Source organism: Salmo salar, chromosome ssa04 (genome assembly GCF_905237065.1).
Source record: "Salmo salar chromosome ssa04, Ssal_v3.1, whole genome shotgun sequence".
NCBI classification, from domain to species: Eukaryota; Metazoa; Chordata; class Actinopteri; order Salmoniformes; family Salmonidae; genus Salmo; species Salmo salar.
This window is the reverse complement of record NC_059445.1, coordinates 20,701,765-20,724,549: the sequence shown is the minus strand read 5'-3', so window position 1 is coordinate 20,724,549 and position 22,785 is coordinate 20,701,765. Positions and strand designations below refer to the sequence as shown.

At 41.1% G+C, this 22,785-nt stretch overlaps 2 protein-coding genes across 6 annotated transcripts; one reads left to right on the top strand and one right to left on the bottom strand.

Annotated features, from left to right (window-relative positions):
• Positions 1-7,791: 7,791 nt before the first annotated feature.
• On the top strand, positions 7,792-15,376 carry LOC106602599 (beta-1,4-galactosyltransferase 1). Of its 5 annotated transcripts, none has more exons than XM_014195336.2 (9): positions 7,792-7,824; positions 11,567-11,659; positions 11,769-11,871; positions 12,195-12,284; positions 12,422-12,657; positions 13,099-13,286; positions 13,894-14,016; positions 14,244-14,348; positions 14,462-15,376. In XM_014195336.2, exons 3-9 carry the CDS (start codon positions 11,853-11,855, stop codon positions 14,598-14,600), a joined length of 900 nt encoding a protein of 299 aa, XP_014050811.1. In that variant the 5' UTR covers positions 7,792-7,824; positions 11,567-11,659; positions 11,769-11,852; the 3' UTR covers positions 14,601-15,376. The 5 variants fall into 5 exon arrangements, with proteins under 5 accessions (XP_014050811.1, XP_014050809.1, XP_014050808.1 ...); XM_045716637.1 differs by lacking the exon at positions 7,792-7,824 and adding an exon at positions 8,610-8,856; XM_014195332.2 differs by lacking the exons at positions 7,792-7,824; positions 11,567-11,659; positions 11,769-11,871 and adding an exon at positions 7,900-8,856.
• On the bottom strand, positions 15,377-18,110 carry spink4 (serine peptidase inhibitor, Kazal type 4). Its single transcript, XM_014195337.2, has 4 exons — positions 17,939-18,110; positions 17,570-17,604; positions 17,049-17,161; positions 15,377-15,488 (listed from the first exon to the last, which is right to left on the bottom strand). Exons 1-4 carry the CDS (start codon positions 17,991-17,993, stop codon positions 15,443-15,445), a joined length of 249 nt encoding a protein of 82 aa, XP_014050812.1. The 5' UTR covers positions 17,994-18,110; the 3' UTR covers positions 15,377-15,442.
• Between the last annotated feature and the right edge of the window lie 4,675 nt (positions 18,111-22,785).

The following is a 22,785-nucleotide window of genomic DNA, read 5'->3' as shown; positions in this document are numbered from 1 at the left end:
GGTTTATGTTTAGGTATTTCTATGTGGAGTCTAGTGAGTGTATGTCTATGTTTGATTAATTGGGGTTGGGACTCTCAGTTGAAGGCAGGTGTTGTCTATCTGCCTTTGATTGAGAGTCCCATATAGTAGGGTGTGTTTGTTTTTGTGGGTGATTGTTCTGTGTTTAGCCTTGTGCCTTACCAGACTGTTTTTGTCGATCGTTCGTTCTTTGTTATTTTTGGTGTTCATTTTGTATTTATTAAAAAGCAAGATGAGCATACACATACCTGCTGCGTTTTGGTCCTCCATTTCCAACGACAAGCTTGACACGGTCAAAAGTTTTAGAACATCTACTCATTCAAGGGTTTTTCTTTATTTTTACTATTTTCTACATTGTAGAATAATAGTGAAGACATCAAAACTATGAAATAACACATATGGAATCATGTACAAACCAAAAAAGTGTAAAACAAATAAAAATGTATTTTATATTTGAGATTCTCAAATAGCGACCCTTTGCCTTGATGACAGCTTTGCACACTCTTGGCATTATTCTACAATGTAGAAAATAGTAAAAATAAAGAAAAACCCTTGAACGAGTAGGTGTTCTTGTGTATAAGAATTTAAACGTCATGAGTGTGCAAAGCTGTCAAGGTGAAGGGTGGCTATTTGAATAATAATAAACGGATGTAAACATGCTTTGTGCTTTGTGAGTGGTACTGGAGTCAACAACAGGTATTCAAGTCAGGATAAGACAAATCTTATGTCTACTATTCAAACAGGCGTTTTCCAATTTCCACCTCTGCAAACATGTCAGGATGCCGGCAACACAAAGTCAATTCAACACGTTTTGTCACACAATCATCAAACGGGTAGTTTGTCACCCTTTCCCAGAAGAGTGGATATCCATTTTCATCTCCATAAGTGCTACATTTCTCTTGCTTGCAGGCAGTATATGTTGCTAAACCACATTGCTACAGCAGCCTGTTATACCATATTGTATTCTATATGGAGGGGGTAAACAACTGTGTTGGCGTGTTGAATACTCACCTACCTTACCGGTGGGACACGTCACTGTATCCAACAGTGTGATGATTAACCTGCGAATAAAAACCAACCCGGCTGTTATAGGGAGTCCTTAGATCAATGCTACTTATTCAGTAAGCTGGGCAATTCCTGTAATGACTAAATCAAGCTGTCTACAGGTACAGTGCTGTGAAAAAGTATTTGCCCCCTTTCTGATATTCTCTATTTTTGCATATTTTTTATATATAATGTTATTAGATCTTCAACCAAAATCTAATATTAGATAAATAACAAACAAAAAAAAATATATATATACTTATTTATTTATTGAATTAACAAAGTTATGCAACACCCAATTCCCCTGTTTAAAAAGGAATTGCACCGTCAGTAACTGGTCAGAAAGGGGGCGAATACTTTTTCACAGCACTGTAAGTCCCCATAGAGCCCGGAGTTATTCATCCTGACCATGTGCCCTACCTGACCAGAAAGAACACCCTTACTTCAACCGGTCAGATCTCAGGGTCGGTAAAAACTCCTGACCCTACGTCATGACATCACATCAAACGTGCACTGATCATGTCAAAGAGTAGAGGATTCCCAGAACAGCCCCGAACTCTCGGCAAGGGGTTGACAGACACGCAAAGAAAGGGAAATAGGCCAGGCCCACCTCGAGAGCACCCACGAGGAACACAAACACTGCAAAGACAAAGTTATGCTTGTGTTGAGAGCAGTGCACATGCCATTGTTACTAGGGCAATGTCAGGTTACCACCACGATCAATGCTACAGTACACAATATAGAATACAGTGGCATTCATGAATCGATCAAGTACTCTTCCTAGGTTCCTGCCTTTCTAGGGAGTTTTTCCTAGCCACCGTGCTTCTACATCTGCCTTGCTTGCTGTTTGGGGTTTTAGGCTTGGTTTCTGTATAAGCACTTTGTGACATCTGCTGATGTAAAAAGGGCTTTCTAAATAAATGTGATTTGATTTGATACTAGGGAGATGAGAAACCCAGCAGGTACTGAGATCCCTCTGAGGATCTAATGTTGCCTGACACTCCTGCTACACTGGTGTTCCACTCGCTAAAGAACATTCTGACTCACCCCTGTTCAGTATTCCATTCACTCAGAAGCATTTTGAATGACCTTTGGCCCATGGTGGAACGTTGGCGGTCATGTAATGCTCTGAGAAAAGAAGCAAGACACTGGACGATGCAGCTCCGAAGGCAAACCCATAGGACCATCTGTTACTGAGGTTCCCCATGACGTCCAGAGGCCTGAGAGGGAGGGTGTAGTAATAGGACTACGTCTGTATCTATGAAGAGTGTTCAAATCTTCTATCACACCCTATTCCTCATGTAGTGCAATATTTAGGACCAGAGCCACACATCATACTCCCCATATAGTGTAGTACTTTTGATCAGAGTACATACCATACCCCATCAAATGCACTATATAGAGAGCATTACAGATGTAGGATCCTAATATGATAACCCTTGTGTTGCTGAGAATTTTCCCGCACAGCAGGAAAATAAAACTTGTAGTGTTTTCGAGGTTTAAAAAGGCTTCGAAAGTTTGTAATTTCCACTTTAAAATGTCAGACTTAATTTGCCCTAAAGAAAAATGGATCAACCTCTACAAAAATATAGTAATTCACATTCCCTGTTGCTGCAGGATTATTTGTCTGCTGTAGCAAACTGGCTCACATTAAGATCCTACATCTGTATATTGGAAATAGGGTGTGATTTCAGACGAAAACCGGTGTGTGTCTGTCTCTATCTTTAAGGGTCAGTATGGGTTGACTGGTAAAAGGGTCAGGGGTTAAAATGTGACTCACACAACAATTCCAAAGCGGTTGTTGAGAAAGGGGAGCTTCTCATCAATGGGCAGGTGTCTGGATCTCCTCTGCAGGGCCGACAGCACAACCACGATGACGAACTATGTAGAATACACAAAAGAGAGCAAAGTCTAGGGTTGCAAAATTCTGGGAACTTTCAATAAATTCCCTGGTTTTCCCAAAATCCTGGTTGGAGGATTCTCGGAATCAGAAGGGAATAAGCTGAATTTCTGGGAAACCAGGGAATTTATTATTTAAATCTAATATATATTTGCTTTGTGGTCTTTGTGGGTTTTTGTTCTGTACAGGCTTCCTTCTTCTCGCTCTGTCATTTAGGTTAGTATCGTGGACTAACTACAATGCTGTTGATCCATCCTCAGTTTTCTCCTATCACAGCCAAACTCTGTAACTCTTTTAAAGTCACCATTGGCCTCATGGTGAAACCCCTAGCGGTTTCCTTCCTTTCCGACAACTGAGTTTAGAAGGACACCTGTATCTTTGTAGTGACTGGGTGTATTTATACACCATCCAAAGTGCAATTAATAACTTCACCATGCTCAAAAAGATATTCAATGTCTGCATTTTTTCTACCAATATGAGCCCTTCTTTGTAAGGCATTCGAAAAAATAATCTTTGAAATTCAGTGTTCGACTGAGGGACCTTACAGATAATTGTATGTTTGGGGTACAGAGATGAGGTAATTCAAAAATCATGTTAAACACTATTACTGCACACAGAGCGAATCCAACTTATTATGTGACTTGTTAAGCACATTTTTACTCCTAAACTTATTTAGGCTTGCCATAACAAAGGGGTTGAACACTTTAATTTGTAATGAATTTGTAAAAAATTCTACAAACATCATTCCACTTTGACATTATGGGGTATTGTGTGTACAGTAGGCCAGTGATACAAAATCTCAATGTAATCCATTTTAAATTCAAGCTGTAACACAGGAACATATGGAAAAAGTCAAGGGTTGTGAATACTTTCTGAAGGCACTGTTGAATACATGATAATTTGTCAGAAAAATAGCATTGTCTTATTACATAAGCATGTCTATAGCAGAAACACAGTCAAACATACTATATCTTACTGTATGTTGATGTACTACACTATCTAGAACCTAAAGGAGCTATCTAGAACATAAAAGGGTTCTTCAGCTGTCCCCATAGGAGAACCCTTTGAATAACTCTTTTTGATTCCAGGATGACCCCTTTAGGGTTCCATGTAGGACCCTTTCCACAGAGGGTTCTACGTGGGACCCAAGAGGGTTCTACGTGGAACCAAAAAGGCTTCTCCCTGGAACCAAAATGGGTTCTCCTATGGGGACAGCCAAATCCTTTTTTCTAAGGATGTTGTGTTACTGGCACCAGTGGATGTTGGTAACACTTTACTTGACACCTAGCTTCATAACACGTTATGATACGGTCATAACCATGTCATAATATGTCATAACAGCTGACATAATGTGTCATAGCCTGTCATAATATGGTCATAACACTTTCATGACACATATATGTAGACCTGTTGTGACATATATTGCGTTATTTTATGGCTGGTTATCACACCTACATAAGAGTGTCAAAACCTACCACACAAGGCAAAACATTCCATTACACCATAGCCTACTTGTCAACAGTATTTCTATTTAATATGACATTTTCTGAAATGGACCCTATTGAATTATCATTGTAATTGCGCACACATTGATGTAAGACATGCACCTTCCCCAATGCGCTGTTGCTGATGACTGGGATGAATGCAGGAGCAGATTTCAGGAGCAGGACAAGACACCCTCTTTTTGACTGATGACTGACATAAGGGCATGTACGTGATAGGCCTATCTGGCTTACATGATTCTGATCATACTGGTCATAATGCTTGTTGACAGTGTCAAAGTGTATTTTCTTAGTCCAAGTAAAGTGACACAGATGGTAAGTCGCTCAGGATAAGAGCGTCTGCTAAATGACTTAAATGTAAATGGTCATAATGCTTCTTAACAGTGTCATGAAGTGTAAAAACATAACTTTAAAGGAATTCAATACAACAGCAAAGGATAAGAAACAAACTTTCAAAGGAAAGGAAACTTCTTTGCAGGGAAAAAACACATTTGAATAAATGTGGGTTTTGACACTCTTATGTAGGTGTCACAATCAGCCACAAAATAACGCAATATATGTCACAACAGGGGTAAATATATGGGTGATGGCAGTGTTATGATCATATTATGACAGGTTATGACAAGTTATGTCAGCTGTTATGACATATTATGACATGGTTATGACTGTATCATAACGTGTTATGACGCTAGGTGTCAAGTAAAGTGTCACCTGTATGTTAATGTACTGTATGGGGACGCAGAGACCCCTTACCAATAGAATGAGAGAATAGTGCAAGAAGAGGTCCATTTATACACCACTGTCACAGGTCTGGTTAGGAGTGCCCCTTCAAGACAAAAATAAATGAACAATTAAAAAAGTCAAGTTGACTTTCAGACTGAATAAGACATTTCCTCCATGAACGAGTCAGTAAGATGTACAGATTTACAGTTATCAAGCATCCCTTTATAACTGATACAGTAGTTAGACTAAATTTGAATTGCACTCACATGTTGCTTCTTATCCTGTCGGAACCCCTTTCAACGAGCAAGGGAGTAACATAAAAGATAGTGCTTTCTGTTATCGCTTTTAAGAACTATCTACTGATAGCACTCAAAGACCCGTTTCCTAGTTGCAGTCATGTGACGTACCTTTGACCCCAAACGCCAAACTACACAAGTGGCACCTTGTGCTCCCTTATTGACTGACATGTTACCGTGCAATGGCACTGTCAACAGAGAGCGCAGTAACAGATAACCAACGGGATCGATTCCCTTGAGGTTTTCTCCCTCCAAAGGATAGTTTATTTTCCTGTGAGTTTATCATTACCAAGCTAGTCACTCGTCCTCACTGTAAAAGGAATTATTGTATGGGATATTTTTCAACAGTGCTTTGCGAAACAGTAAGAAACAAAAAGGGTTTTATTTTGAGGAAGCAGTGCTTTGACGGTTGAGTGCATTCGATATACTCTGTCATTTAGGTTCGTGTTGTGGAGTAAGTCCAATGTTGTTGATCGATCCTCAGTTTTCTCCTATCACAGCCATTCAACTTTGTAACTGTTTTAAAGTCACCAGAGGAGTCAAGGTGAAACCACTGAGCAGTCTTCCTCTCAGGCAACTGAGTTAGGAAGGACGCCTGTATCTTTGTAGTGACTGGGTGTATTGATACACCATCCAAAGAGTAATTTAATAACTTCACCCTGCTCAAAGAGATAATCAATGTCTGCTTTTAAAAAATATACAGTACAAGTCAAAAGTTTGGACACACCTACTCATTTAATGGGTTTTCTTTTCTTTTTTTACTATGTTCTACATTGTAGAATAATAGTGAAGACGTCAAAACTGTGAAATAACACATATGGAATCATGTAGTAACCAAGAAAGTGTTAAACAAATCAAAATATATTTTATATTTGAGATTCTTCTAAGTAGCCACCCTTTGCCTTGATGACAGCTTTGCACACTCTTGGCATTCTCTCAACCAGCTTCATGAGGTAGTCACCTGGAATGCATTTCAATTAACAGGTGTACCTTGTTAAAAGTTAATTTGTGTTTGAGCCAATCAGTTGTGTTGTGACAAGGTAGGGGTGGTATACAGAAGATAGCCCTATTAGGTAAAATACCAAGTCCATATTATGGCAAGACCAGCTCAAATAAACAAAAAGAAACGACAGTCCATCATTACATTAAAACATGAAGGTCAGTCAATGCGGAAAATGTCAAGATCTTTTAAAGTTTCTTCAAGTGCAGTTGCAAAAAACATCAAGCGCTATGATGAAACTGGCTTTCATGAGGACCGCCACAGGAAAGTAAGACCCATAGTTAAATCTGCTGCAGAGCATTAACTAAACCTCAGATTGTAGCTCAAATAAATGTTTCACAGAGTAACAGACACATCTTAACATCAACTATTCAGATGAGACTGCATTAATCAGGCCTTCATGGTCAAACTGCTGCAAAGAAACCACTATGAAAGGACACCAATAACAAGAAGAGACTTGATTGGGCCAAGAAACACGAGCAATGGACATTAGACTGGTGGAAATCTGTCCTTTGGTCTGATGAGTCCAAATTTGCGATTTTTGGTTCCAACAGCCGTGTTTTTGTGAGACGCAGAGTAGAGGACGGATGATCTCCGCATGTGTGGTTCCCACCGTGAAGCATGGAGGAGGAGGTGTGATGGTGTGGGGGGTGCTTTGCTGGTGACACTGTCTGTGATTTACTTAGAATTCAAGGCATACTTAACCAGCATGGCTACCACACCATTCTGCAGTGATACGCCATCCCATCTGGTTTGCGCTTAGTGGGACTATCATTTGTTTTTCAACAGGACAATGACCCAACACACATCCAGGCAGTGTAAGGGCTATTTGACCAAGAAGGATAGGGATGTAGTGCTGCATCAGATGACCTGACCTCCACAATCACTTGACCTCAACCCAATTGAGATGGTTTGGGATGAGTTGGACCGCAGAGTGAAGGAAAAGCAGCCAACAAGTGCTCAGAACTCCTTCAAGACTGTCAGAAAAACATTCCAGGTAAAGCTGGTTGAGAGAATGCCAAGAGTGTACAAAGCTGTCATCAAGGCAAAGGGTGGCTACTTTGAAGAATATAAAATATATTTTGATTTGTTTAACAATTTTTTGGGGTTACTACATGGTTCCATATGTGTTATTTCATAGTTTTGAGGTCTTCACTATTATTCTACAATGTAGAAAATAGTAAAAATAAAGAAAAACCCTTGAATGAGTAGGTGTGTCCCAACTTTTGACTGTTACTATATATACTGGTTGTTGGGGTTGAATCTGGTTGAATCTGTGTTTGAAATTCACTGCTCGACAGAGGGACTTATAGATAATTGTGTGTGGGGTACAAAGATAAGGTAAGTCATTTAAAAATCATGTTAAACACTATTGTTGCACACAGTGAGACCATGCAGCGTATTATGTGACTTGTTAAGCACAGTTTTACTACTGAACGTATTTAGGCTTGCTATAACAAAGGGTTTGAATAGTTATTGATCAAGACATTTAAGCTTTTTATTTTTTATAAATTGTAAAAATGTCTAAAAACCTAATTTCACTTTGACATTATGGGGTATTGTTTGTAGGCCACTGACATAAAATCTCAATTTAATCCATTTTAAATTCAGGCTGTAACACAAACATTTTTGGAAGAATTCAAGGGATGTGAATTCTTTCTGAAGGCACTGTAGTTACAACAGATAATTATAGACTAACATGCGACATTTACTTAAATAAATATGTTACTTAAACATACTTGGTTAACTCATGTTCCCTTCCCCAAAAGGGAATGTATCTGTCTGCGTCTACCGCCACATCGTCATATTTATTCCATATCAATCCATATCCACAGTGAATCAAATACAGTAAAATAATTAATCAAATCATTTTCACTCTACCATACCCCAGTGGTGGCTGGTGCTGCTAGAAACTAAGAAGGCAAGATACCGATACTGCCAGGTTTGTTCAGAGGCTTGTCAACAAGTTGGTGTTTATGTGACGTTAAAGTGCCTAACAAAAGACATAAGGTTGGTCAATCGTTGTTTTGTAATCTGACGTCATATGTTGGCAGAAAAACTGGCCAGGCAGGTTGAGCGCACCAATGTGTGGGGTGGGGAAGCTCGTTACCAGTACACTTTTGAGTTGTAGCCTGTGATTCACGGTAAACAGCGGTGAGATGCTGAAAAAGAAAATCTGCAGCCTTGTGCTTTTATGTTTCTTATCTTTCTCAGTATATTTCTGGTATCAGTTGAGATACTCAAATGTTCCTAAATGGAGTAGGAATGCTTTGCTGTTCAGTTTGAAGGATTCCCAAAGTGAAAATGGATTAATAAAATCAGGAGTCGATTATAGAGGTATCCACTTGGAGTCAGACTTAGGGAAAGAAAATGGTAAGTCATGTGCTGTATAACTTCTAAATAAATGTAAATATATGGATTTTCGGACACTACTATGATTATGTTTTAAAAATAAGGTCACTGAAGACATTTGACAATAAGCTAGAGATTTTTTAAATTATGTAATTTCATGGCACATGTATGGCATAGTAAGCTAAAAGGCTATTGTTGATGAAATTATTTGATCATTAGCTTTCATATAGCGTTATATTTCTTAAATGGTGTCTCTTCAGAGGACAAGAACATGATGTACAGTGCATACGGAAAGTATTCATACCACTTCCCTTTTTCCACATTTTGTTACGTTACAGCCTAATTATTTAAAAAAATCCTCATCAATCTACACACAATACCCCATAATGACAAAGTGAAAACAGGTTTTTAGACATTTTTGCAAATGTATAAAAAATAAAAACAGAAATACCTTATTTACATAAGTATTCAGATACTTTGCTATGAGAGTCAACATATCAATTGATTGGACATGATTTGGAAAGGCACACACTTGTCTATATAAGATCCAACAGTTGACAGTGCATGTCAGAGAAAAAACCAAGCCATGAGGTCGAAAGGATTGTCCGTAGAGCTCCGAGACAGGATTGTGTCGAGCCACAAATCTGGTGAAGGGTACCAAAAACTGTCTGCAGCATTGAAGGTCCCCAAGAACACAGTGGCCTCCAACATTCTTAAATGGAAGAAGTTAGGAACCACCAAGACTCTTCCTAAAGCTGTCCGCCCGGCCAAACTGAGCAATCGGGGGAGAAGGATCTTGGTCAGGGAGGTGACCAAGATCCCGATGGTTACTCTGACAGAGCTCCAGAGTTCCTCTGTGGAGATGGGAGAACCTTCCAGAAGGACAACCATCTCTGCAGCACTCCACCAATCAAGCCTTTATGGTAGAGTGGCCAGACAGAAGCCACTCCTCAGTAAAAGGCACATGACAGCCAGCTCGGAGTTTGCCGAAAGGTACCCAAAGGACTCTGACTATGATAAACAAGATTCTCTGTTCTGATGAAACCAAGATTGAACACTTTGGCCTGAATGCCAAGAACGACGTCTGGAGGCAACCTGGCTCCATCCCTACGGTGAAGCATGGTGGTGGCAGCATCATGCTGTGGGGATGTTTTTCAGAGGCAGGAACTGGGAAACTAGTCAGGATTGAGGGAAAGATAAACAGAGCAAAGTACAGAGAGATCCTTGATGAAAACCTACTCCAGAGCGCCCAGGACCTCAGATTGGGGTGAAGGTTCACCTTCCAACAGGACAATGACTCTAATCAAACAGCCAAGACAATGCAGGAGTGGTCACGGGACAAGTCTCCGAATGTCCTTGAGTGGCCGAGCCAAAGCCCGGACTTGAACCCGATCGAATCTCTGGAGACCTGAAAATAGCTTTGCAGCGAAGCTCCCCATCCAACCTGACAGAGCTTGAGAGGATCTACAGAGAAGAATGGGAGAAACTCCCCAAATACAGGTTTGCCAAGCTTGTAGCGTCATACCCAAGAAGACTCGAGGCTGTAATCGCTGCCAAAGGTGCTTCAACAAAGTACTGAGTAAAGGGTCTGAATACTTATGTAAATGTGATATTTGTTTTTAATTTTTAATACATTTGGCAAAGATTTCTAAAAACCTGTTTTTGCTTTGTCATTATGGGGTAATGTGTGTAGACTGATAAGGGGAATAAAACGACAATCTATTTCAGAATAAGGCTGTAACGTAACAAAATGTGGAAAAAGTCAACAGGTCTGAATACTTTCCGAATGCACTGTTGCTATTCTCTGCTTCTGATGACAGCTGACCATAAGGCCAGTCATGCCATCATACTGTAAGCCTGTGGCTGCATTGGTGATGCATGCCATATGATAAGCTGCAAAATGGATTCAGATAGCTGATATACTGAGACAGAATGATAGTCAAATAAAACAGACTGGAGATTTTACAGCTAGACACGAAGGAAATGTTCATTTGAGAATACAACACAGAAACTTTACAGACAGAACCTCTTCCTGTCACGACTTCCGCCGAAGTTGGTGCCTCTCCTTGTTCGGGCGGCGTTCGGCGGTCGTCGTCACCGGCTTTCTAGCTGCCACCGATCCACTTTTCTTTTTCCATTTGTTATGTCTCGATTGTTCACACCTGGTTCCCATTATGTTATGATTATGTCCCTATTTAACCCTCTGGTTCTCATTATGTCTTGTGCGTGATTGTTTCTTGTTTTGTGGTAGTCGGTTGTGTTGGTGTTATTATCCCTGCGTGGATTTTTGGTATATTCTTGTTTCAGAGTAAATTACGTTATTTTTACTCAGTTCTGTGTCCTGCGCCTGACTCCATCCTCACCTCCACACAACTGACTTGTGACACTTCCCCTCTTTATTGCAGGATTGTAATATGTGATTAATCAACATTAGTTCATTAGACACATGTTCATTTTGAATAATGGTTTAACAATTAAAACAAGTTTAAACACTTCACTTTAAAGAGTCAACACTTTATCACTTCAAAATGTACAAATACGCAGTGGCAATTTTAGCATGGTATTCTTGGTGGGGCAAACTCAACCAATTGTTTTTTTATGCATGCCAGCAAAGCCACTACACAACACAACACTAAACAATACATTAATTGCTCTATAACAGTGACAAACCGTGCCCATAAACTGTTAGGGCCTACATAAAGCTGTCCCAACAGCAGAGCTTTCCTTTCAGCAACATGGAGTGAATCCTTACCAGTGCTACATCTGATATGGCTGACGACTTGCTTGAATAAAGAAAGTTTCTACTGACTCCTTGTGGACTTGTGTAAGTCGATAAGAACTGCATTGTCCAATAATCATGAACTATACACAAACATTATTACATTTATGTTCAGTAAATTCATTATGTTTGTTCATTTATCATTAACACTTAGCTCCAAGTATAAGCGAGTGCAAGCAAACGAGCTACAACAAGGTAGGCCTTTTGTTCAGCAGGCCTTTCGTTCAGCACTTTCAAAATGGACACCAACAAAAATTGTGAGTCCGTGTAACTTATTATGTGATTTTTTTAAAGCCATATTTTACTCCTGAACTAATTTAGGCTTGGCTAAACAAAGGGTCTGAATACTGATGCAACAACTATATTTTAGTTATCTTAAAAAATATAAAATATGTCTTCCACTTTGACATTACAGAATATTTTGTGTACATTGACAACAAATGTTGATTAAATCCATTTGAATCCCATTTTGTAGCACAATCAAATTTGAAGAAATCCAAGGGGATTAAATAATACTTTTGCAAGGCATCATTTTACTCCCATTTTCTTTTGTCCAACACCTGAACCAATTTAATATTAGATTTTTCAGAAACTACAGAGACCAAAACCCACAAGACCCCCCTCGTGACCGAAGAATTTGAGAAATGCCCAGATCACTCTCCCCTTCTAGGTACATGGTAACATGGAAAACAATAAATGAAATTCTCTATCAATACCAATAAGTACTGATACCATTTCTAAAGCCATCAAGTCACCACATTAATAGATTTTAAATTAATTTAATGTAACTTTTCTTCCGACCTGCAGTTGGGCCTCTCAGGATTGAGTTCTCTACGCCTGTCAGCTTGGACACAGTGAGGAAGGAGAACCCAGGTCTGCAGGAAGGCGGTCGCTACAAACCACATGACTGCGTCGCCCTCCAGAAGGTTGCTCTCATCATCCCCTTCCGCCATCGTGACGAGCACCTCAAGTTCTGGCTCTACTACCTCCATCCCATCCTTCAGCGCCAACAGCTGGACTATGGCGTCTATGTTATCAATCAGGTACAGTACAACACACATTTGGAAATGTAAAACTTAAATTTAACACTTACATTTAAACACTTGAATGAAACACTTAGGGCCTGTTTCCGGGAAACAGATTAAGCCTAATCCTGGACTAAATAGCAATTACAATGGAGATTCTCCATTCAACATGCTATTAAGTCCAGAATTAGGCCTAATGTGTTTCCATAAAACTGGCCCTTAAATGACGTAGAGCCTGGTTCTGCTCTAGGTTTCTTCCTAGGTTCCTGCTTTCTATGGAGTGTTTCCTAGCCACCGTGCTTCTACACCTGCATTGCTTGCTGTTTGGGGTTTTAGGCTGGGTTTCTGTATAGCACTTTGTGACATCTGCTGAATTAAAAAGGGCTTTATAAATACATTTAGTTGGTTTACAGTAAGATGTTTAATCTTCATCTTGAGAATGCCTTTTACCTTCATCAGGATGGAGACAACACGTTCAACAGGGCCAAGCTGATGAACATTGGCTATGCTGAGGCCCTGAAAGAGTATGACTACGACTGCTTTGTGTTCAGTGACGTGGACATCATCCCCATGGATGACCGCAACACCTACAAATGCTTCAGCCAGCCCAGACACCTGTCTGTCTCCATGGACAAGTATGGCTTCAAGTAGGTGTCAAGTCCTAGACCTCAACCAATAACCTTTATTTTGGAGTGAACAATCACACAATGTTTAAACGCTGACTCATTGTTATGACCATGGTAAATGCCAGAGTGGTTGTTACTGTTTCCTCATACCTACAGTATTACCAAGGGGAAAAGGACTCGCGGTTTAAATGTAAAGGTATTTTCCACTTGAACCGACATGCAGCGTTTACCGTGAATTCAGTCTCCACTAACACGGGAACATTGCTTTTAAATGTAACTCTGGCTACAACGCAGAACTTTAGCGCTACGGATTGAATACATCCCTAACACTTCAATTCCTACCTTCGGAGGCACAGCATGACAGAACAGGAAACTATAATATATCATAACGTATGACATTTAGCAAACACTTTTATCCAAAGTGACTTAGTCATGCATGCATACATTTTATTGGCCCCAAGAATCAAACCCACTATTCTGACATTGCAAGTTCCGTGCTCTACTCACTGGCCTACAGTGGACCACCAAGGGAGAGCCCGTCACGTCCAATGCCTCAACCACTCGGCCATCACAGCTGCTAGTATTTCCAGTATATCTGTATATTTGATTGTCTTCGTCTCCTCCATAGGTTGCCCTATAATCAGTACTTTGGCGGTGTCTCATCGTTGAGTAAAGAGCAGATCATGAAAATCAACGGCTTTCCCAACAACTATTGGGGGTGGGGTGGTGAAGATGACGACATTTTCAACAGGTCAGAAAACGTTGAACCTCACAGACGTGTAGCACATCGTAACTGTTGATCTTACTTACGTTATCTTTTCGACTACAAAACATAGAAACCTGCCGTCGTCACATTATGTTGACATTGCGGGGGTGTTGGTGAGGATGCGTTTTGTTAAAAAAAAAAGGTGATTTCCCCCCCCCCCCCTTTTTAAAATCCTTTTAATCAAATTTCTATCACTGGTCTGATTTCCATAGGGTGGATAACAGAAAAATGTACATCTCTCGTCCGGACAGCGAAGTCGGAAAATGCCGGATGATCCGTCACGAAAGAGACAAAAATAACAACGACAATCCTCAGAGGTAAAGCTTTAGAACAACCGCGTTCACTAAGTTCCCCCTCAAGCTTTGAACTACCACCCGTTCCCCAACTATACTCCAAATGTTGATGACAGTTGATTATTTTTGCCCTGCAGGTTCAAGAGAATAACTCACACGTTAATGACGATGGATACGGATGGCCTCAACTCTCTCGAGTACGAAGTTGTCGCAGTTGAAAAGCATGACCTGTTCACAAAGATTACAGTAGACGTGGGGATGCCACCCGAAGATTAAGAAGACATGGACAAAGGATGAATGAGGAAGAGATGAACAAACAGGGCCCTGCGAGCCCGTTTGTAAATCCGGAACGGTGAAGAAGGCAGGAACCACCTGGAATGAGGTCAAGAAAACTTCCCAGGACAGTACGAGAGATGCTGGGTAAGAGGGCAGCGCACAATCTATTTGTTGCGTTAACCAATAACCAATTGCAGAGGCTGCAGCGGTTATAATACAACACTGTAGAACCGTAACATGACTTAGCGTGAATCTTTGAGGAGGTGTCATGATATCCACCTACTAATTGGCACTTTTGTCCGTCGAGCGGCCAATTGGCAGAGCTTTGTGTAGCGCTACCTTCAACTGCTTTCGCCGTAACTCGGGAAAAACAAGGTCCCAACTCTGAAATAACCCCCCCTCCAAATTCCAATTACAAGTGGGGAAAGTCGGAGATTATTTTGATACCCAAGTTGTGACGTTTCATCTCTGACCTTTCACCTTTTCAAGGAGCAAACTTTTGGTTTACAAATACTGTATTTTTGCTCTACACTAGTGTACATCAAGCAAGGGCTATGGAATGTAAAGGTTTCAGAGATGCTTTTTGATATTGTTGTCGATCGAATGTGTTACCTTTCCTCCTTGAAGTTATTTTCTGTGTGAAAATCGGAACTTTAATTTTGTCTTTTTTTAGTTATTGGGCTATTATAGTGTGGCTACTGTGTGAGCCGTGGGAAACTCCAACAAATAATAACAAAATGTTCAACTGTTCAAAATAAAATGACAGAGACCTCTTCTTTATTTGCCAATTGATTTATTATCTGGTTATGATGATGTCATTTGTTTGGTGATGTCAGATCCCCCTAGCAGCTCTCCTCCTTCATGACAAAGATGTCCATTCTGGTTTCCCTGTAGAGAAAGGAATATTCATGCCATGATTTATTTATTATGTTGTTGGGTATGAATTATGTTCAATATGGTTGTGTTGTACATTCAAACGGAATTCAATGAAACCTGCTCTCATGGAGTCTTAATTTGATCACTCTTTTGTTGCTGAGAATTTTCTTGCACAGCAGGAAATGCAAACGTGTAGTGTATTTGACATTTTAAAAAGGCTTCTAAAGTTTGTCATTTCAATTTAGAAATTGCAGACTTGATTTGCCCTAACGAAAAATGTGCTAACCCATACAAAAATATCCATTCATTATAATCCACATAATAATTCACATTTCCTGTTGCTGCAGGATTTTTTTCCTGCTGTAGCAAACTGGCTCAAATTAAGATCCTACATCCGTAGTATCTGTGTGTCATTATCTAGGTTTCCATCCAATTGGAGACAGATTCTAAAGTCCACATAGAAAAAAAGCACATTTTCCCACCAGTGGTGTGCTTCCACCAAACAGACATGTTTCAGATCAAATTCAGCGCTTGATGACGTAGCGCAAACAAAATGTACTTTTTCGCTTACGTTTTCACGTACCGAATAAAGATCTAAAGTTCAATGTGTTTCCATCGCATTTTCAACTCTACCGATAGTTATGTCACAAAAACTATTGCGTTAAATTGCAAATGGACCTACTCTGGTCTTGGCACCTGCGCTGTAGACAACAGCTCGCAGCTAGTCTACATAAGGAAAATATTTTTATTTGTCAAACGGCAGTCAAGCATCGATCATGTCACCAAAATAAGACCCTCTATGTATTGGAAAGGAGCATCAAGATCATCTTGTACTTTCACCACCCTGTGAAGTTCATCATCAGTTATTTAACCCGTAGCCTAATAATCTACATGCTTTCCAGAGTTGTAGTGGGAGGACCACACACCATATCATCGTGTGACTTCAAGTTTACTTTGATATTATGGTTATTATATCAATATTTGTGCTTAATGGCATTTCCACCACCATTTCTCGCATAATTCATTATACCGACACAAAAAGAACCCACCATGTCCAACAAATTAGGCCTATCGGTCGGGCATTTATCAAATTTTACCGAAACTTCCTGTTTCCATCACAGCTGTCATGCTTTCTTTTTTAAATAAGGTATGACTTTACTCACACAAACTGTGGATGGAAACGTAGTTCCAGAAGCACTTTAGTGGGCACAACATTACATTGTAGGAGCCTACAGAATGTGGATTTTCCTGAAATACTGGTTTGATTGAATTCGGTCCCTTGTACTTCAGTGTTTACCTGGAGGTGTTGAGGCTTGTTTCTGTAAACTGACTCTCTTAGCTTTATAGTGATATGGTTGGACAGGGCTGTGAGAAAGGAGCAGCTGTGTACCAGGGACATCATTCAAATACTTTTTGTGTGTTTCAACTTGTCTGGAATGCCTGATGGGCAGGGTTAGCCGTTTTGGAACTAATCTATTGGTTCCATTGTGCCAGGCAAGCTCAATCAAGCCCAGTTTAAGTATCTGCAATGATTTCAAATAATACTTTAACCCAGGTCGGTACAGTACTCACTGTCTCTGGACACAGAGTGCACACTCGTTGGGGTAGGTGTTGCCATCGGAGCCACACACAGGAGCCAAGTTCATAGGGCAAGCTAGGATCTCCACCATATCAACACAAGACGGCTGCAAAACAATATCGCATTAATGTTAAGACCAAGAGCGTTGGCAGTCAGTAGAGTGTAATGTTACATAATGCTGAGTTAGAAATGCATTGTGTAGAACAAGTATGAACGATATGATTGCATGTCATGTGGAATAGGGGTTGATTGTGTCAGGCTCTATTGATTACATTTCTATCTGCTGACACTTTCTGAATGTTTCATGACACAGAATTCACAGACTAGAGTGAAATTGTCCCTAGATGCTGATCTTGGGTTTTGTGTTTTCCCCGCTAATGGTTAAGGTTATGATTGGGGGAGGGGAAGCTGATCCTTAATCCGTACCTAGGGGAAACTTTACCCTAAGCTGAATTCACACCAGGTTTGGTTTACGAAGCAGCATTTACATTAAACATGTCAAGATCAGCCTTACCTTTCTGTAAAGTCCAGAGTTCTCTTCTTCTGCGCCTGAAGAAAACAAATAGTATGTTACAACGTTTTTTAAAATCACCTCAAGAATGTTATTACAATGTCAGACCATGGAGGTTTAGATAACATCATACACATTTAACCATCATCTCATGTACTGTACATTAAAACTGGTATATCATCTGGCCACTTAGCCATAATAGTTTCAACATAGTTTCAGAGTCCCTCGACTCCAGCAGGTGGCAGAATCAAGCTTTTCCCATAGTTACTGAAATACTCCATGGTTCAATCAATGCTTTCTTTGAGTATTCAATTATATTCAATAAACTTTATCAAACCCCAAGATATCCCACAGAAAACAGTTGTACTTGACCTGCAAAGGCGACGAGGAGCATCACACACAGCAGCATCACTACTTTTCCAGCCATGTTGTCAGTGGATAGACGGCGAGAGTGCCCTATCTAACAGTCTCTCAGTGGTTATTGTGAAGCAGCAGGTGTGAGAACTTTCACAGCTGACAGGAGTCAGGCTGTGTCCCAAATAGCACCCTCTCCCCTATAATATAGTGCATTATATTAGTCCTATGAACCCTGGTCAAACCCTAGTCAAATGTAGTGCCCTATATAGGGAGTAGGGTGCCATTTGAGACACAAATGGACTTTACTCGGCAGAAGATGATGAAATACACGTTGAAGTGCTGTAGTTTTACATTCCTATGAATTCACCTTAGAGTTTTGGAGCTAATTGTGGGGGGCCCGGGTGATATCCTGAATCCTTCCACTTTACATGTACCACAGGAAGGCTTCAACTCTGAAATAACCCCTTAAATGACCATCCTTGTTGTCGGAAAGTCTGAGATGATTTTGATACCCAAGTTTACGAGTTGTGAAGTATCATCTCTGACCTTTCACCTTTTCAAGGAGCATTTGAAGACAGCATTACTTTTGGTTTACCAATACTGTGTTATTGTTCTACATCAAACAAGGGCTATGGAATGTAAAGTTCTCAGACCTAGAGATGTCATATTTTGTGAACTTGAATTTGATGTATTTTTTGTTGTTATCGAATGTCATTTGGGCTAGACGCTTTGTATTATAGTGTGGTGTTTGTGTAAAATGGGAGCCATAGGAAACTCCCATAGAATAAACTGAGGTCACTTTCTTTATTTTCCAATTAATTTATTATCTGGTCATGATGATGTCATTTGTGTGGTGATGTCAGACCCACCTAGCAGCTCCCTTGCCTGACGACTCACCATTCATTTAATTCCGCTGCTCTATCGATCTCTCCATACATCAGTCTGAACCTGCTATCCTAGAAGTCCTTTGTGCTTACGTGAAAATGACCTGATTCAAGATTCGTGTAGGCCGGCTCTGGACCAACCCATCGGTTTCTGGGACCAATCAGAACCGGTTTGAATGTCGTCGGGGAGGAAGCATATCCCGTCTCAACGTGGAGAAGAAACGTTAATGGCTGTGGCGTTTGGCCGGAGCGATGTGGATTGGTAGCCAGTTAAGCACTTCCTCCCATGCTCATGATCAAAATGTCCATTCCGGTTTCCCTGTGAAGAGACAAATGTTCATGTCATACACTGATTTATTTGTTATGCCTTGTCGTATGAATAAAACATAACAATTTTAATTGAAAAAATCTCTAAGTTCTACAGTGAGTGCATTATATATGAGAATTATGTACAATATGGTTGTATTGTACATACAGCTGGAATTCAATGAAACCTACTCTCATAGGAGGGAAATATACACAGTGTATGCCAAACATTAGAAACACCTTCCTAATATTGAGTTGCACCCCCCTTGCCCACTATGCCCCTTAGAACAAGCTCAATCCGTCGGGGGATGGACTCTACAAGGTGTTGAAAGCGTTCCACAGGGATGCTGGCCCATGTTGACTCCAGTGCTTCCAAAAGTTGTGTCAAGTTGGCTGGATGTACTTTGCGGTGGACCATTCTTGATACACACAGGAAACTGTTGAGAGCGGAAAAACTTGCACCGTTGCAGTTCTTCACACAAACCGGTGCGGCCTGGCACCTACTACAATACCCTGTTCAAAGGCACTTACATTTTCTGTCTTGCCCATTCACCCTCTGAATGGCACACATACACAATCCATGTCTCAAGGCTTGAAAATCCTTCTTTAACCTGTCTCCTCCCCTTAATTTACACTGATTGAAGTGGATTAAATAAGGGATCATCAATAATGATCATCGCTTTCAACTGGATTCACCTGGTCAGTCTATGTCCTGGGAAGAGCAGGTGTTCTTATTGTTTTGTATACTCAGTGTAAAGTATCTGTGTCATTGAAGCACAGTATGTGTTTTTCCTTGCAATGCATGTTTGATTAAATTCAGCCCCTTAAATGTATTTCAGTGTTTTACTGGAGGCCTGAAGCATTGCTTCTGTAAACTGTGACACGCCCTCAGCTGTATAGTGACAACAAGTGTATGTAGTATTCTATTTTGGGGCTCCCGAGTGGCTTAGCGGTCTAAGGCACTGCATCTCAGTGCTAGAGGCGTCACTACAGACACCCTGGTTCAAATCCAGTATCACAACTGGCCGTGATTGTGAGTCCCATAGGGCGGCGCCCAACTGGCCCAACATTGTCTGGGTTTGACCCTGTATTGGTATTTTTGGCATTTTATTAGGATCTCCATTAGCTGGTGCAAAAGCAGCAGCTACTCTTCCTGAGGTCCACACAAAACATGAAACAAAATACAGAATGACATAACTAACATAATTTGACAAGAACAGAACTACATACATTTTTAAAAGGGAACACATTGTCTACATATCAATGCATACACACAAACTATCTAGGTCAAATAGGGGAGAGGCGTTGTGCCCGCGAGGTATTGCTTTATCTGTTTTTTTTAAACCAGGTTTGCTGTTTATTTGTAGCATTATGAGATGGAAGGAAGTTCCATGCAATACAGGCTCTATATAATACTGTACGTTTTCTTGAATTTGATCTGGATTTGGGGACTATGAAAAGACCCCTGGTGGCATATCTGGTGGGATAAGTGTGTGTGTCAGAGCTGTGTGTAAATTGACTATGCAAACAGTTTGGGATTTTCAACACATTAATGTTTCTTATAAAAAGAAGAGGTGATGCAGTAAGTCTCTCCTCAACTCTTAGCCAAGAGAGACTGGCATGCATAGTATTTATATCAGCCCTCTGATTACAATTAAGAGCAAAACATGCCGCTCTGTTCTGGGCCAGCTGCAGTATAAGTTGCTTTGTATCATGACAAGGTGTAGTACTGAAACTATCGAGGTTACCTAGCCAGCTACACGTTCAAAGTCAACAACGCAGCCACTGCTAGCTAGCCTACTCCACCAGCCAGCAGTACTGTATCATTTTCGTCATTTTAGTCAATAAGATTTTTGCAACGTAAGCTTAACTTTCTGAACATTCGAGACGTGTAGTCCACTTGTCATTCCAATCTCCTTTGCATTAGCGTAGCCTCTTCTGTAGCTTGTCTACTATGTGTCTGTCTATCCCTGTTCTCTCCCCTCTGCACAGGCCATACAAACGCTCCACACCGCATGGCCGCTGCCACTCTAACCTGGTGGTCCCAGCGCGCACGACCCACGTGGAGTTCCAGGTCTCCGGCAGCCTCTGGAACTGCCGGTCTGCGGCCAACAAGGCTGAGTTCATCTCAGCCTATGCTACAACATTCGCAGAGTACGACCCTGCCTCACACAGGAAGCGGCGCAGGTCCTAATCCAGGCACTTGTCATCTCCCGTCTGGATTACTGCAACTCGTTGTTGGCTGGGCTCCCTGCCTGTGCCATTAAACCCCTACAACTCATCCAGAATGCCGCAGCCCGTCTGGTGTTCAACCTTCCCAAGTTCTCTCACGTCACCCCGCTCCTCCGCTCTCTCCACTGGCTTCCAGTCGAAGCTCGCATCCGCTACAAGACCATGGTGCTTGCCTACGGAGCTGTGAGGGGAACGGCACCTCCGTACCTTCAGGCTCTGATCAGGCCCTACACCCAAACAAGGGCACTGCGTTCATCCACCTCTGGCCTGCTCGCCTCCCTACCTCTGAGGAAGCACAGTTCCCGCTCAGCCCAGTCAAAACTGTTCGCTGCACTGGCACCCCAATGGTGGAACAAGCTCCCTCATGACGCCAGGACAGCGGAGTCAATCACCACCTTCCGGAGACACCTGAAACCCCACCTCTTTAAGGAATACCTGGGATAGGATAAAGTAATCCTTCTAACCCCCCCTTTAAAGATTTAGATGCACTATTGTAAAGTGGTTGTTCCACTGGATATTATAAGGTGAATGCACCAATTTGTAAGTCGCTCTGGATAAGAGCGTCTGCTAAATGACTTAAATGTAAATGTATAACTAGGTCTTTCCAGCTGCAGCTTAACTAGGTCCTTCCTTGCCACACTGGACCACACGACTGGACAATAATCAAGATTAGATAAAAACTAGAGCCTGCAGAACTTGCTTTTTGGAGTGTGGTGTCAAAAAAGAAGTGTCTCTTTATTATGGCTAGACCTCTCCTCATCTTTGCAACCATTGAATCTATATGTTTTGACCATGACAGTTTACAATCTAAGGTAACGCAAGTAATTTAGTCTCCTCAACTTGTTCAACAGCCACACCATTAATTACCAGATTCATGTCACAGTTGTCGTACTGGAGAGAAGACCAAGGCGCAGCGGGAATGTGGATACTCATATTCTTTAATGAAACACGCAAAGCTTTCACAGGGAAAACAATAAACAGTACTCACGACAACAGGAACAGTTTTGCAGGCTCACAAAACGCAGTGCAAAAACAACTACCCACAACCCCAAAGAAAAACACACACTACTATATAGGACTCCCAATCAAAGGCAACTCAACACACCTGCCTTCAATTGGGAGTCCAATCACCAACAAAACACTTAACACACAAAAACCTGCCATGTCCTGACGAAAACTAATACAATTGCTCCCTCTGCTGGTCAGGACGTGGCAGTACCCCCCCCTCAAGGTGCAGACCCCGGAATGCACCTTAAAAAAGAAAACACAAAAAAATCCCCAATACCCCAACAAAACCAATAAACAATAACCCCTAAACAATAAGGGAGGGAAGGGAGGGTGGCTGCCGTCAACGACGGCACTGTGCTACACCCTCCCTCCCCAACCCACCTATCCTGGAGATGGCTCAGGTGCGGGATGTGGACCTCGCTCCACCTTCGG